This window comes from Dipodomys merriami, unplaced genomic scaffold (genome assembly GCF_024711535.1).
Source record: "Dipodomys merriami isolate MVZ:Mamm:240054 unplaced genomic scaffold, mDipMer1.0.p SCAF_3, whole genome shotgun sequence".
NCBI lineage: Eukaryota > Metazoa > Chordata > Mammalia > Rodentia > Heteromyidae > Dipodomys > Dipodomys merriami.
In genome coordinates this window covers 64565947-64581181 of record NW_027204492.1, presented here as the reverse complement: position 1 = coordinate 64581181, position 15235 = coordinate 64565947, and the positions used below count along the sequence as shown (strand labels likewise).

At 52.2% G+C, this 15235-nt stretch overlaps 1 protein-coding gene across 1 annotated transcript; it reads left to right on the top strand.

Moving 5' to 3' along the window:
- Positions 1 to 462: 462 nt before the first annotated feature.
- On the top strand, positions 463 to 10683 carry LOC138839825 (pneumococcal serine-rich repeat protein-like). Its single transcript, XM_070039352.1, has 22 exons — positions 463 to 1719; positions 2126 to 2278; positions 2420 to 2569; positions 2710 to 2859; positions 3002 to 3151; positions 3293 to 3445; positions 3587 to 3739; positions 3881 to 4033; positions 4175 to 4327; positions 4469 to 4618; positions 4760 to 4909; positions 5050 to 5202; positions 5609 to 5773; positions 5927 to 6082; positions 6821 to 6973; positions 7118 to 7315; positions 7459 to 7701; positions 7843 to 7980; positions 8122 to 8343; positions 8488 to 8664; positions 9094 to 9243; positions 9382 to 10683. The coding sequence occupies exons 1-22, from the start codon at positions 463 to 465 to the stop codon at positions 10681 to 10683; spliced, it is 5829 nt and encodes a 1942-aa protein (XP_069895453.1).
- The last annotated feature ends 4552 nt before the right edge of the window (positions 10684 to 15235 follow it).

The following is a 15235-nucleotide window of genomic DNA, read 5'->3' as shown; positions in this document are numbered from 1 at the left end:
CCAGGTCCTTGGTAGAAGTAGTCCTGCAGAGTTGGAGGTTGGGGTCCAGGGTGAAAGAGAATGGCTGTAGAGGAGAAAGATTTAGTTACAAAAATCTAGTAGATTAGTTAGAGCCCAGGACGCCTATAGAATATCTCGCAGTGGAAGGTATGGCTGGCTTGGCGAGCTGAGACCAGACTGGAAAATGCAAGATTGTTTCAAAAGTCCCAGATGCAGAGAATAGAACGTTTGCCCCCATCCTCCCTAGTTCTTCATAATTTTAGTTGGTGGTGCAGGAGACAGACCTACCAAAGAATTACAATTTCAGGTCTGCAGACCCACAGGTTTTCACCAGGTCTTTTTTGATTGGTCAGTTGTTCTATACCTAATTTGCATATGGCCAACCAATCAGAGCACAGGCGAGGGTATAAAATATCCAAGACAGCTCGGGTGCGAAGACTGAAAAAAAAGACTGGGAAGACCATGGCAAGGAAGAAGAGGACGCGGAAGACCGGCGGAGGTGCGGCTGCTCAGGTGCCGCAGACCGTTAAGAAGCCAAAGAACGCCGGTGGCGGAGCAGGCACGGCAGCCGGGGAGATGGCGAAAGCCTCTGGTGGAGCAAGCGTGCAGACGGCAGAGACTTTGAAGAGGGCGAAGAAAGCGAAGACGGCCGGCAGAGCGGGCCCACAGATGGCCAAGACGGACAAGATGGCTGGCGGAGTGGGTGCGCAGGCTGTGGAAAGCGCAAAGAGGGCCAAGACAGCCACTGGGGCCGGCACACTGACAGTAGAGAGCGAGGAAACAGCCAGTGGAGTGGGTGCGGAGAGGGCGAAGACGGCCGTTGAAATGGGCGCGCAGACGAAAAGCGCGAAAATGGCCGGCGGGACAGGCTTGCAAATGGCGGAGATGGAGAAGGCCGAAGTTGGCGGAGCAGGCCCAGAGGCGGCGAAGACAGACAGTGAAGCGGCTGTGCAGGCCCCAGAGACCGCAAAGAGGGCAAAGATGGCGAATGTGGGCGGCAGAGCAGATACGCAGACAGCGAAGACGGGAAGCGGCGGAGCGGTTGTGGAGACTTCGAAGAAGGCGAAGACGGGCGGTGGAGCCGTCATAGAGTCTGTGGAGACCGCAAAGAAGGCAAAGACAGTTGGCGGAGTGGGTATGCAGTCCCTGAAGTTGGGTGGCAGAGTGGGTGTGGAGATGGCGGAGACCTCGCAGATGGGCCGCGGAGCAGGCACAGAGACAGTTGTGACTGGTAGTGAAGAGGGTGTGCAGATGGCAAAAACAGGAGGGATGGCGGCGGAGTCAGGCAGCGAAACGGAAGTGGCAACTGTGAAGAAAGCAAAGATGGGTGGTGGGGCAGTCATAGAGACGGTGGAGACTGCGAGGAGGGCGAAGAGGGCGAAAAGGGCGAAGAGGGCAAAGACAGTTGGCGGAGTGGGTGTGCAGGCCCCGAAGATGGTTGGCACAATGGACTCGGAGATGGTGAAGACCTCAAAAATGGGCAGCGGAGCAGGCGCAGAGACGGTGGTGATGGGCGGCAAAAAGGGTGTGCAGGTGGCACAGGCTGGCAGCAAAGCAGGCAAGCAGGCGATGGAGTCCAGCGGCAAAGTGGGCACACAGATGGCAACGGTGGCAGAGTTGAGTGGCAAAACAAGCGTGGAGACTTTGAAGAAGGCAAAGGCCAGTAGTGAAGTGGGACTGGAGCTGGTGGAGACTGCCAAGAAGGCAAAGACAATCGGAGTAAGTGTGCAGGCCCTAAAGATGGGTGGTGGAGTGGGGCGGAGACCTCGAAAACCGGCAGTAGAGCAGGTGCAGAAACGGTAGTGACAGGCAGTGAGGAGGGTGTGCGGGCAGTGAAAATGGGTATTCTGGTGGCACAGGTGGGCGGCGAACTGGGCAAACAGGTGGCGGCAGAGGCGGGCACACAGGTGGTGCAGGGAGCAGAGTTGGGTGACAAAACAGGCGTGGAGACTTGGAAGAAGGCAAAGAGGGTAAAGATGGTGGAGTAAGTGCATAGGACCTGAAGATGGGTGGTGGAATGGGCATGGTGACCTCGAAAACTGGTAGCAGAGGGGGAGTGGGGACGATAGTGATGGGCCACGAAGAGGGTGTGCAGGTGTTAAAAACAGGTGATCTGGTGGCACAGGCAGGCGGTGATGCAGGTACACAGATGGCGATGGTGACAGAGTCAAGTGGCAAAACCAGCATGGAGACTTCGAAGAAGGCGAAGACCAGCGGTGGAGCAGGCATAGAAATGGTGACAGCTCCAAAGAAGGCTAAGAGAGCAAAGGGAGTTGGAGTAAGTACACAGTCCCTGAAGATGGGTTGCGGAGTGGGCGTGGAGACCTGGAAAATGGGTAGCAGAGCGGGCATGGGGATGATGGTGATGGGTCACAAAGAGGGTGTGCAGGCAGTAAAAGTAGGTGATCTGGTGGCACAGGCAGGCGGTGATGTGGGCACACAGACGGCAATGATGACAGAGTCAAGTGGCAAAACCAGCCTGGAGACTTCAAAGCAGAAGACCAGTGGTGGGGCAGGCATAGAGATGGTGATGATTCCAAAGAAAGCGAAGAGAGCAAAAGGAGTTGGAGTAAGTGCACAGGCCCTGAAGATGGGTTGCGGAGTGGGCGTGGAGACCTCAAATATCGGTGGCAGACAGGGCGGGGGATGATGGTGATGGGCCGTGAAGAGGGTGTGCAGGCAGTAAAAACAGGTGATCTGGTGGCACAGGTGGGCAGTGATGTGGGCACACAGATGACAATGGTGACAGAATCAAGTGACAGAACCAGCCTGGAGACTTCAAAGGAGAAGACCAGTGGTGGGGCAGGCATAGAGATGGTGACAACTCCAAAGAAGGCTAAGAGAGCAAAAGGAGTTGGAGTAAGTGCACAGGCCCTGAAGATGGGCTGTGGAGTGGGCATGAAGACCTGGAAAATGGGTAGCAGAGTGGGCGTGGGGATGATGGTGATGGGCCACGAAGAGGGTGTGCAGGTGGTAAAAAACAGGTGATCTGGTGGCACAGGTGGGCAGTGATGTGGGCACACAGACGGCGATGATGACAGAGTCAAGTGGAAGAACCAGCCTGGAGACTTCAGAGAAGAAGACCAGTGGTGGGGCAGGCATAGAGATGGCGACAACTCCAAAGAAGGCTAAGAGAGCAAAGGGAGTTGGAGTAAGTGTGCAGGCCCTGAAGATGGGATGCGGAGTGGGTGTGGAGACCTGGAAAATGGGTAGCAGAGTGGGTGTGGGGATGATGGTGATGGGCCGTGAAGAGGGTGTGCAGGCAGTAAAAACAGGTGATCTGGTGGCACAGGTGGGCAGTGATGTAGGCACACAGACGGCGATGATGACAGAGTCAAGTGGCAGAACCAGCCTGGAGACTTCAGAGAAGGAGAAGACCAGTGGTGGGGCAGGCATAGAGATGGCGACAACTCCAAAGAAGGCTAAGAGAGCAAAGGGAGTTGGAGTAAGTGTGCAGGCCCTGAAGATGGGATGCGGAGTGGGTGTGGAGACCTGGAAAATGGGTAGCAGAGCGGGCGTGGGGATGATGATGATGGGCCTCGAAGAGGGTGTGCAGGCAGTAAAAACAGGTGATCTGGTGGCATAGGTGGGCAGTGATGTAGGCACACAGACGGCGATGATGACAGAGTCAAGTGGCAGAACCAGCCTGGAGACTTCAGAGAAGGAGAAGACCAGTGGTGGGGCAGGCATAGAGATGGCGACAACTCCAAAGAAGGCTAAGAGAGCAAAGGGAGTTGGAGTAAGTGTGCAGGCCCTGAAGATGGGATGCGGAGTGGGTGTGGAGACCTGGAAAATGGGTAGCAGAGCGGGCGTGGGGATGATGGTGATGGGCCACGAAGAGGGTGTGCAGGCAGTAAAAACAGGTGATCTGGTGGCACAGGTGGGCAGTGATGTGGGCACACAGACGGCAATGATGACAGAGTCAAGTGGCAAAACCAGCCTGGAGACTTCAAAGAAGGAGAAGACCAGTGGTGGGGCAGGCATAGAGACAGTGATGATTCCAAAGAAGGCTAAGAGAGCAAAGGGAGTTGGAGTAAGTGCGCAGCACCTGAAGGTGGGTTGCGGAGTGGGCGTTGAGACCTCGAAAACTGGTAGCAGAGAGGGCGGGGGACCGATGGTGATGGGCCATGAAGAGGGTGTGCAGGAAGTAAAAACAGGTGATCTGGTGCCACAGGAGGGCAGTGATGTGGGCACACAGACGACGATGATGACAGAGTCAAGTGGCAAAACCAGCCTGGAGACTTCAAAGAAGGAGAAGACCAGTGGCGGATCAGGCATAGAAATGGTGACAACTCCAAAGAAGGCGAAGAGAGCAAAAGGAGTTGGAGTAAGTGCACAGGCCCTGAAGATGGGATGCGGAGTGGGCATGGAGACCTTGAAAACGGGTAGCAGAGAGGGCGGGGGGATGATGGTGATGGGCTGCGAAGAGAGTGTGCAGGCGGTAAAAACAGGTGATCTGGTGGCACAGGTGGGCAGTGATGTGGGCACACAGACGGCAGTGGTGACAGAGTCAAGTGTCAAAACCAGCATAGAGACTTCAAAGAAGAAGACCAGTGGTGGAGCAGGCATAGAGATGGCGACGACTCCAAAGAAGGCGAAGAGAGCAAAGGGAGTTGGAGTAAGTGCTCAGGCCCTGAAGATGGGTTGTGGAGTGGGCATGGAGACCTTGAAAACGGGTAGCAGAGCGGGTGTGGGAATGATGGTGATGGGCCACGAAGAGGGTGTGCAGGCAGTAAAAACAGGTGATCTGGTGGCACAGGTGGGCAGTGATGTGGGCACACAGACGGCGATGATGACAGAGTCAAGTGGCAGAACCAGCCTGGAGACTTCAGAGAAGAAGACCAGTGGTGGGGCAGGCATAGAAATGGTGACAACTCCAAAGAAGGCTAAGAGAGCAAAGGGAGCTAGAGTAAGTGTGCAGGCCCTGAAGATGGGATGCGGAGTGGGTGTGGAGACCTGGAAAATGGGTAGCAGAGTGGGTGGGGGATGATGGTGATGGGCCGTGAAGAGGGTGTGCAGGCAGTAAAAACAGGTGATCTGGTGGCACAGGTGGGCAGTGATGTGGGCACACAGACGGCAATGATGACAGAGTCAAGTGGCAAAACCAGCCTGGAGACTTCAAAGGAGAAGACCAGTGGTGGGGCAGGCATAGAGATGGTGACGACTCCAAAGAAGGCGAAGAGAGCAAAGGGAGTTGGTGGAGTAAGTGCGCAGGCCATGAAGATGGGTTTCGGAGTGGGCGTGGAGACCTCAAAAATGGGCACAGGTGGTGGTGATGGGCAGTGAAAAGGGTGGGGAGGTGGTGAAAACAGATGCTCTGGCAGTGCAGGTGGGCAGCGAACCAGGAAAGCAGGTGGTGACGGAGTCAGGTGGTGAAACAGGCATGTAGACTTCGGGGAAGGCTAAGACTAGCGGTGGAGTGGGTGTGGACATGGTGGTGACTCCCAAGAAGGTGAAGAGAGCAAAGATAGTTGGTGGAATAAGTGCGCAGACCATAAAGATGGAAGTCAAAGTGTGTGTGTAGACTTCAAAAACAGTAGTGGAGACAGTGGTGATGGGCAGTGAAGAGGGTGGGCAGGAGGTGAAAACAGGCATTCTGGTGGCCCAGGCGGGCGGCGAACCAGACAAGCAGGCAGTGGCAGAGTCAACTGGTGAAGCGGGTACACAGATGGCGATGGTGGCAGAGTTAGATGGCAAAACAGGCATGAAGACTTTGAAGACGGCGAAAACCAGCAGTGGAGCAGACATGGAAATGGTGGCAACTTCAGAGAAGGTGAAGAGAGCAAAAGTAGTTGGAGTAAGTGCGCAGGCCATAAAGATGGGTGCCGGAGTGGGCGTGGAGACATCAAAAATGCGTGCAGAGACGGTGGTGATAGGCAGAGAAGAGGGTGGGCAGGAGGTGAAAACAGGTGTTCTGGTGGCCCAGGCCGGTGGTGGATCATGCATGCAGGCAGTGGCAGAGTTGGGTGGCGAAACAAGCATGGAGACTTCGAAGAAGGCGAAGACCAGCGGTGGAGCAGGCATGGAGCTGGTGGAGATGGAGACTGCAAAGAAGGTCAAGAAGGCAAAGACAGTCGGTGGAGTAAGTGCATAGGCCCTGAAGATGGGTGGCAAGTGGGACCAGAGATCTAGAAAATGGGCAGCAGAGTGGGCACGGAGACGGTAGTGATGGTCAGTGAAGAGGGTGCGAAGGTGGTGAAAACAGGGACTCTGGCGGTGCAGGTGGGTTGCGAACCAGACAAGCAGGTGGTGGCAGAGTGGGGCAGAAAAATAGGCATGGAAACTTTGGAGAAGACGAAGACCAGCGGTGGAGCGGGTGTGGAGATGATGGTGACTCCCAAGAAGGCAAAGAGAGCAAATGTAGTTGGTGTAGTAAGTGCACAGGCCCTGAAGATGGGTGGCAGAGACCTCAGAATGGGCAGCAGACTGGGCGCAGAAACGGTGGTGCTGGGCAGCGAAGAGAGTGTGCAGGTGGTGAAAACAGGCGCTCTGGTGATGCAGGTGGGCAGTGAGCCAGGCAAGCAGTTGGCGACAGAATTAGCCGGTGAGGCAGGTGCACAGAAGGCGATGGCAGCAGAGTCAGGCGGCGAAACAGGCGTAGACAGTTCAGAGAATGTGAAGACAGGCGATGGAGTGGGTGTGGAGCTGGTAGAGACTGCAAAGAAGGCGAAGAAGGCAAAGACAGTTGGAGTAAGTGTGGAGGCCCTGAAGATGGGTGGCGAAGACCTCAGAATGGGCAGCACAGTGGGTGCGGAGATGGTGGTGATGGGCAGTGAAGAGGGTGCACAGGTGGTGAAAACAGGCACTCTGGTTGGTGCAGGTGGGTGACGAACCAGGCAAGCAGGTGGTGGAGTTGAGTGGCGAAGCAGGCTCACAGCCGGCAGAATCAGGCAGCAAAACAAGCGAGAAGACTTCAAAGAAGGCAAAAACAGGCGATAGAGCAGGCGTGGAGATGGTGGAGATTCCAAAGAAGGTAAAGAGGGCAAAGACAGTTGGCGGAGTGGGTGTACAGGCTCTGAAGATGGTTGGCAGAGTGGGCTCAGAGACAGCAGAGACCTCAAAAATGGGCAATGAAGAAGGTGTGCGGGTAGTGAAAACAGGTGTGCTGGTGGCACAGGCTGGCGGTGAACCAGGCAAGCAGGTGGCGGCAGCGTTAGGCGGAGAGGCAGGTGCACAGAAGGTGACGGCAGTGGAGTCAGGCGGCGAAACAGGCGTGGAGAGTTTGAAGAAGGCCAAGACAGGAGGTGGAGCAGGTGTGGGGCTGGTGGAGACGATGGACACTGCAAAGAAGGCAAAGAAGGCAAAGACAGTCAGAGTAAGTGCACAGGCCCTGAAGATGGGTGGCTGAGTGGGTGTGGAGACCTTGAAAATGGGCAGCAGAGTGGGCGCGTGGAGACAGTGGTGATGAGCAGTGAAGAGGGTGTGCAGGTGGTGAAAACAGGTGTTCTGGTGGTGCAGGAGGGCGGTGAACCAGGCAAGCAGGCGGTGGCAGAGTTGGGCAGTGAGGCGGGCACACAGATGATGCAGGCAACAGAGCTGAGCAGCAAAGCTGGAGCACAGACAGCGACAGCGGCAGAGTTGGGCTGCAAAACAGACGTGGAGGCTTTGAAGAAGGCGAAGACCAGCGGTGGAGCGGGTATGGAGCTGGTGGAGACAGTGGAGACTGCAAAGAAAGTCAAGAAGACAAAGACTGTCGGTGGAGTAAGTGCACAGGCCCTGAAGATGGGTGGTGGAGTGGGAGCACAGATCTCAAAAATGGGCAGCAGAGTGGGCACCGAGATGGTGGTGACAGGCAGTGAAGAGGGTGCAAAGGCGGTGAAAACTGGTGCTCTGGTGGTGCAGGTGGGCGGCGAGCCAGACAAGCAGGTGGTGGCAGAGTCAGGCAGTGAAACAGACATGGAGACTTTGAAGAAGGCTAAGACCAGCGGTGGAGTGGGCATGGAGATGGTGGCAACTCCCAAGAAGGCGAAGAGAGCAAAGGTAGTTGGTGGAGTAAGTGCGCAGACCGTGAAGATGGGTGTTGGAGTGGGCATGGAGACCTTGAAAACAGTTGTGGAGATGGTGGTGGTGGGCAGTGAAGAGAGTGGGCAGGAGATGAAAACTGGCATTCTGGTGGCGCAGGTGGGTGGCAAACCGGGCAAACAGGCGGTGGCAGAGTTGGGCAGTGAGGCGGGCGCACAGATGATGCAGGCAACGGAGTTGAGCGGCAAAGCAGGCACACAGATGGTGAAGGCGGCAGAATGGAGCTTGGAAACGGGTGTGGAAACTTCGAAGAAGGCGAAGATGAGCGGTGGAGCAGGCATACAGACGGTAGAGACTCCAAAGAAGGCAAAGAGAGCAAAGGTAACAGTTGGTGGAGTAAGTGCACAGGCCCTGTAGATGGGTGGCGGAGACCTCAGAATGGGCAGCAGACAGGGCGCAGAAACGGTGGTTATGGGCAGTGAAGAGGGTGTGCAGGTGGTGAAAACAGGCACTTTGGTGGTGCAGGTGGGTGACAAACCAAGCAAGCAGGTGGCGGCTGAGTTAGGCGGTGAGGCAGGCGCACAGAAGGTGATGGCAGCAGAGTCAGGCGGCAAAACAGGCGTGGAGAGTTCAAAGAAGGTGAAGACAGGTGATGGAACGACCGTGGAGATGGAGACTGCAAAGAAGGAGAAGACAGTTGAAGTAAGTGTGCATGCCCTGAAGATGGGTGGCAGAGACCTCAGAATGGGCAGCAGTGTGGGTGCCGAGACGGTGATGATGGGCAGTGGAGAGGATGTACATGCGGTGAAAACAGGTGCTCTGGTGGTGCAGGCGGGTGGCGAAGCAGGCAAGGAGGTGATGGAGTTGGGAAGCAAAGCAAGTACACAGATGCCAAAGGCATCGGAGTCTGGCAGCGAAACAGGCGTGGAGACTTCAAAGGCAAAGATGGGCGATAGAGCGGGCGTGGAGATGGAGACTCCAAAGAAGGTGAAGAGGCCAAAGACAGTTGGCGGAGTGGGTGTGCAGGCCCTGGCAATGGTTGGCACAGTGGGCGTAGAGATGGCAGAGACCTCAAAAATGGGCAGTGAAGGGGGTACACAGGCGGTGAAAACAGGTGCTCTGGTGGTGCAGGTGGGCGGCGAACCAGACAAGCAGGCAGTGGCAGAGTCGGGCAGTGAAAAAGGCATGGAGACTTCAAAGAAGACGAAGACCAGCGGTGGAGTGGGTGTGGAGATGGTGGCAACTCCCAAGAAGGCAAAGAAAGCAAAGGCAGTTGGTGGAGTAAGTGCGCAGGCCCTGAAGATGGGTGGCAAAGTGGGCGGAGACCTCATAAAGGGGTAGCAGAGCGGGCTCGGAGACGGTGGTGATGGGCAGTGAAGAGGGTGCGCAGGTGATGAAACACATGCTTTGGTGGCGCAGGCGGGCCGTGAACCAGGCAAGGAGGCGATGGAATTGGGCAGCAAAGCAGGTGCACAGATGCCAAAGGCAGCAGAACTGAGCAGTGAAGTGGGCACACAGATGACGACAGTGGCAGAGTTGGGCGGTGAAACGGGCATGGAGACTTTGAAGAAGGTGAAGATGGGCGGTGGAGCAGGCGTGGTGTTGATGGAGACTTCAGAGAGGGTGAAGAAAGCACAGAAGGTTGGAGTTGGTGCGCAGGCCCTGAAGATGGTTGACAGAGTGGGCGCAGAGATGGCGGAGACCTCAAAACCTGGCAGCGAAGAAGGTGTGCAGGTGGCAAAAACAGGCCTGCTGGTGGCGCAGGCTGGCAGCAAAGCAGGCAAACAGGCAGTGGCAGAGTCGGGCAGTGAAGCAGCCATGCAGACGGCACAGTCAGTGGAGATAGGCGGCAAAACAGGAGCTCAGGCAGCCGAGTTGAGCAGCAAAGCAGGTGGGCAGACTGTGGAGATGGACGGCAAGGCGGGTGTACAGACAGTGGAGGCTGGTGTCAAAGTGGGTACACAGAAGACACAGGCAGCAGAGAGTGAAGTGGTCGTTCAGATGGCACAGGTGGCAGAGATGGGTGGTGAAACAGGCACGAAGATGGCACAGGTAGCTGAGATGGGTGGTGGAATGGGCACACAGACAGCCCAGGCAGCAGAGATGGGCGGTGAAGCAGACATGCAGATGGCACAGGCAGCAGAGAAGCGTGGAGAAACAGGAGTGCAGGCACCAGAGTTGGGGAGCGAAGCAGGTGCACAGACGGCACAGTCAGCGGAGACGGGAGGTAGAGATATCGCAAAGATGGTGGAGATGGGTGATGGAGACAGAGTGAAGGCACTGGAGTCAGGCAGTGAAGGGGGTGCACAGATGGTGCAAGCAACAGAAGCAGGTGACCAAGCAGTCATGAAGAGAGCAGAGATGGGCAGCGAAGCGAGTGTGCAGGTGGCATGGGCAGAGGATATGGGCAGTAAAACAGAAGTGCAGGTACCAGAGTTGGGCAGCAAAGCAGGTGCACAGATGGCACAGTTGGCAGACACCGGAGGTGGAGATATAGCAAAGATGGTGGAGATGGGCGATGGAGACAGCGTGAAGGTGGCGGTGGCGGAGACTGGTGGTGGAGATGGTGTGAAGGTGGCAGAGATGGGTGGTGGAGACAGCGTGAAGATGGCAGAGCAGCAGCACAGACGGCAGGGTGTACGTCAGGGCGGGCGCGTGGACAGCAAGGTGGACAGTGGGGCACGAGAGCATACAACTGAGCAGGCACAACCACCAAAATGAAGTGCTTTTGTATTAAAGAAGTTGTAAAACGTTTGTGTTAAAAGTTGTACTTTTGTTATTAAAAGAGGGCTGCATAGTTATGAAGGGGTTGTACTGTTTGTGTTTAAAAAGGAGCTACACTGGCCAGGTAATGGTGAGCTCACATCTGTAATGAGGATCCTGGTTTGAAGCCAAGCCTGGGCAGGAAAAATCATGAGACTCTTCAGTGGAAGTATTCAGAAAATCCAAAAGTGGCACTGTGGCTCAAGTGGTGGAGCACTAGTCTTGAGTACAGAGAGCCTGAGGGACAGCACCCAGGTCCAGAGTGCAAGCCCCAAGACCAGCCAAAAATAAAAGCCGGAAGTGGTGCTGTGGCTCAAGTGGTAGAGCACCAGCTTTGAGCAATAGAAGCTCAGGGACAGCCCACAGGCCCAGAGTTCAAGTCCCAGGACCAGCATGCACACAAAAAGCTTACACCCTTTGTATTAAGGGAGCTGTTACAGGAGCAGGTGGTATGAACTGAGGAGCTGTAACAATAAGCAGGCTTTGCCTGCTGCAAGGCTGCAACCCTAGTGGTCCCTGACTGCTGTGGAGCAAGAAGGGTGTGTAGGCTCTGCCCATTATAGCAGAAATTACATATAGAAACTGCATTGTTAGGCAGCCAGAGATTGGATCCTAGGATGAAGGATTGCTGTGGAGGCTGCTCCTGTCTCCAAGTCCAAGTTCTTGGGTATAGAACTGAGCTTTTGACTGGCCTGTTGCTGCTGCTTTTCCATCTGGCAGGCAGGGCCAATGAGACTGAATGCTCCCACTCTGCATCTCCTTGCATTCTGTCTTGCTCTGAATAGCAGGGTCATTGTGTAACCCAGTGTTCATGGTGCCAGGTAGGAACAGTCCACCTCCTCTACCCCCCAATGCCAGTGGCTGCAGCTCAGCAACATGATGCTTGTTGGGATCTGGGAAATATTACTGGTTAATATCTCAGATCTTGGGTAGTAGGAGGTATGGAAAAAGAGAAAAGCTGTTTGCCTTGCTGTTCTTGCTCCTAGTCACCCCCAACTCCATACATACAGATGCACAAAGTCAAATGTATGGCTCAATGGTGCTTCCATTGCTAAATTGCCTCTACTACCACTGTTGAGTATAAATAACATCACTAGTACACCAAGCCTGCTGAGGCTGGGCTATAGTCCAACTCCTTTTCCCCAAGTGTCACTATTCTTTTGACTTCTAAAAGCACAGATTAGTTTTCATTGGTTTTGTACTTTTGTAAACTGAATCCTAAGGTGTATATTTGTTCTGTATTTTCCTTGTAAAGTTTTTCTGTGTAAAAGTTTCTACTTTTGTTGGGCCTGGTAGCTCCTGCCTCTAATCCTAGCTACTCAGGAGGCTACGATATAAGGATCTTGGTTCAAAGCCAGCTTGGGCAGGAAAGTCCGTGAGACTCTGATCTACAGTTAACCATCAGAAAACTGGAAGTGGAGCTGTAACTTGAATGGTTTGAGCAAAAAGCTGAGAGACAATACCCAGGCCCTGAGTTCATACCTAGTGACTGACCAAAAAAAAAAAAACAAAAACAAAAACGTTTGTACTTTTGTAAAAGGAATATTAAGGTATATATATTTGGTCTGTGTTTCCCTTTTTCTAGTAAAGTTTTTCTCTGTGAAGGTTTGTTGATAATTTAGATAAATTGTGAATTGTATTTTCACTTATTTTGCCCATTTTCTATTAAGTTGTGCATATTTTTCATGTTTGTAAAGAATTTTCATATAACTCCCCTTTCAAATGATTATTATGAATATCTTAGTGAATTGTTGGATGGGTGCTTTGGTCTTAACTGCTTCTTTTGAATAAGTTTGTCATTTTATTGTCTCATTTATCATTCTTATAACATCAGCTTTGTGATTAACTGGTTCCCTCAACAGTAATAGGAAGTATCAAACCTTTTTTTTTTTTTTTGGTCGGCCATGGGGCTTGAACTCTGGGCCTGGGCGCTGTCCCTCAGCTCTTCAGCTCAAGGCGAGCGCTCTACCACTTGAGCTACAGCACCACTTCCGGTTTTCTGGTGGTTTATTGGAGATAGGAGTCTCACGGTCTCTCCTGCCCGGGCTGGCTTTGAACCGCGATCCTCAGATCTCAGCCTCCTAAGTAGCTAGGATTACAGGTGTGAGCCACCAGCGCCCGGCAGTATCAAACCTTTTATCTTTACAATTTGGGCAATGTTTTATGTTGCTTAAAGTTGCGTTATTTACGTAGAAGTGAAGTTGAATTTTTTATGTTTTAAAAGTTTTACTAAGTCAGGCTGGGAATAGGGCTTAGTGGTAGAGTGCTTTCCTAGCATGCATGAGGCCCTGGGTTTGATTCCTCAGTACCACATAAACAGAAAAAGCTAGAAATGGTGCTGTGGATGAAGTGGTAGAGTGCTAGCCTTGAGCAAAAGAAGGTCAGGGACAGTGTCCAGGCCCTGAGTTCAAGCCCCAGGATTGGCAAAAAATTTTACTAAGGTTATGAGTACAATGCATCTTGGTCAATGTCACAGCTTCTGTCATTCTCCCCCATTCTCCTATCCTTATCCCCAAGGTAGGTAGTCAAAATTTTACATTATATACATTGAACACCATGGAGGCATTTGCTCAGGTTTTTGTTTGTTTGTTTGTGGTTTTCACTAATCCCAAGCTTAGAATATATGAGGCCAAAAGGAAACACAGGGAACCTATCACTGTGTTACTTCTCAGGCTTCAAGTTCCTTTGCAGTCTGTTTTCTTTCTTTTTGTCTTCTTTTTTTTTTCTCTCTCTTTCTCTCGGGTTTGAACTCTGGGTCTGGGCACCGTCCCTCAGCTCTTTAGCTCAAGGCTAGCACTCTACCACTTGAGCCACAGTGCCATTTCTGATTTTTTGAGTGGTTTATTGGAGATAAGAGTCTCTCAGAGTCAGGCGCTGGTGGCTCACGCCTGTAATCCTAGCTACTCAGGAAGCTGAGATCTGAGGATTGCAGTTCAAAGCCAGCCCAGGCAGGAACACCATGAGACTTATCTCCAGTTAACCACCAGAAAACCGGAAGTGGTGCTGTGGCTCAAGAGGTAGAGCGCTCATTTTGAGCTAAAGAGCTGAGGGTTGAGAGAGATCAGCCAAGCCCAGAGTTCAAGCCCCACAACCGACCAAAAAAAAAAACAAAAACAAAAAAAACAAAAACAAAAACAAAAACAAAAACAAAACCAACTTTCCCCAGAGTTCAAGCCCCATGATGGACCAAAAAAAAAAAAAAAAAAAAAAGTCTCACAGACTTCCTGCCTGAGCTGCTTTGAACCATGATACTCAGATCTCAGCCTCCTAAGTAGCTAGGATTACAGGTGTGAGCTACTGGTGCCCGGCTTGCAGTCTGTTTTCTATTAGAGACTTCTTGTATTTGATCGGAATAGGAAGAAAGACAGCTATTCCACCTTTCTGGACACAAATATATTTTTATATTTTAAAACATGGTGTGTGTGCCTGTGTGTATGTGTGTGTGTGTGTATGTGTTTGTGTGTGTGTGTCTCTGTGTGTGTGTGCGCCTGTGCCTGTGCCTGTGTGTGTGTGTGTATGTGTGTGTGTGTGTGTGTGTGTTGATTTCAAATGATAATCCATCTGATTAGTTAGGATTACAGGTAAGGCTTACTTACTGGAGACCAGCTTGATGTGTTTTTTAAAGAGGCCTAGCTAGGTGCCTGTCACACACACCTGTAATCCTAGTTACTCAGGAGGCTGAGATCTGACGACCAGGGTTCAAAGACCAGGCAGACAAGTCCATGAGGCTCTTATCTCCAATAAACTACTCAGAAAAAGCCAGAAGTTGTGTTGTGGCTCGAGTGAAGTGCTAGCTTTGAGCACCAAGAACCTCGGACAGCACCCAGCCCCAGGACTTGCAAAAAAAAAAAAAAGAGGGCTGCCAAGGCTACTTATCTAGTGTTGTCTAGTGTTGCCATCTTGCCATTCTTATCCCACTTACCTAATTTGGTTGTACTTGGAAACAAAATCAATATATTCCATAAATATTTCAGTATTCCAAGATAAAGACTTCAAAACAACCATGATCCTATCATTATACCTAACAAAATTAATAAATTTTTACCCAGTAGTTTTTAATAAATTTCTGGTTATGTCTGCTAGAGTTGGTTCCTGGTTATTACTAAGAATCCTGCCAGATACACTCACCATCAGGAAATTACTGTGTTGATGCATAAAGCATAAAAATAAAGAGCATTGCTGGGCACTGGTGGTTCATGCCTGTAATTCTAGCTACTCAGGAGGCTGAGATTTGAGGACTGCAGTTTGAAGCCAACCAAGACAGGAAAGTCCATGAGACTCATCTCCAGAAAACCAGAAGTGGTACTGTAGCTCAGAGTAGTAGAGTGCTAGACTTGAGCAAAAGATCTCACGGACAATGCCTAGGCCTCGAGTTCAATTTCAGGATCAATTAAAAAAAAAAAAAAGAAAAAGAACATTTCATTATGGCAACATGGTAACCATGGTATTCTGGCAATCAGACTAAATGATAACTTGGATCCATTATAGTTCAGAATTCTTTCCTCAGAGT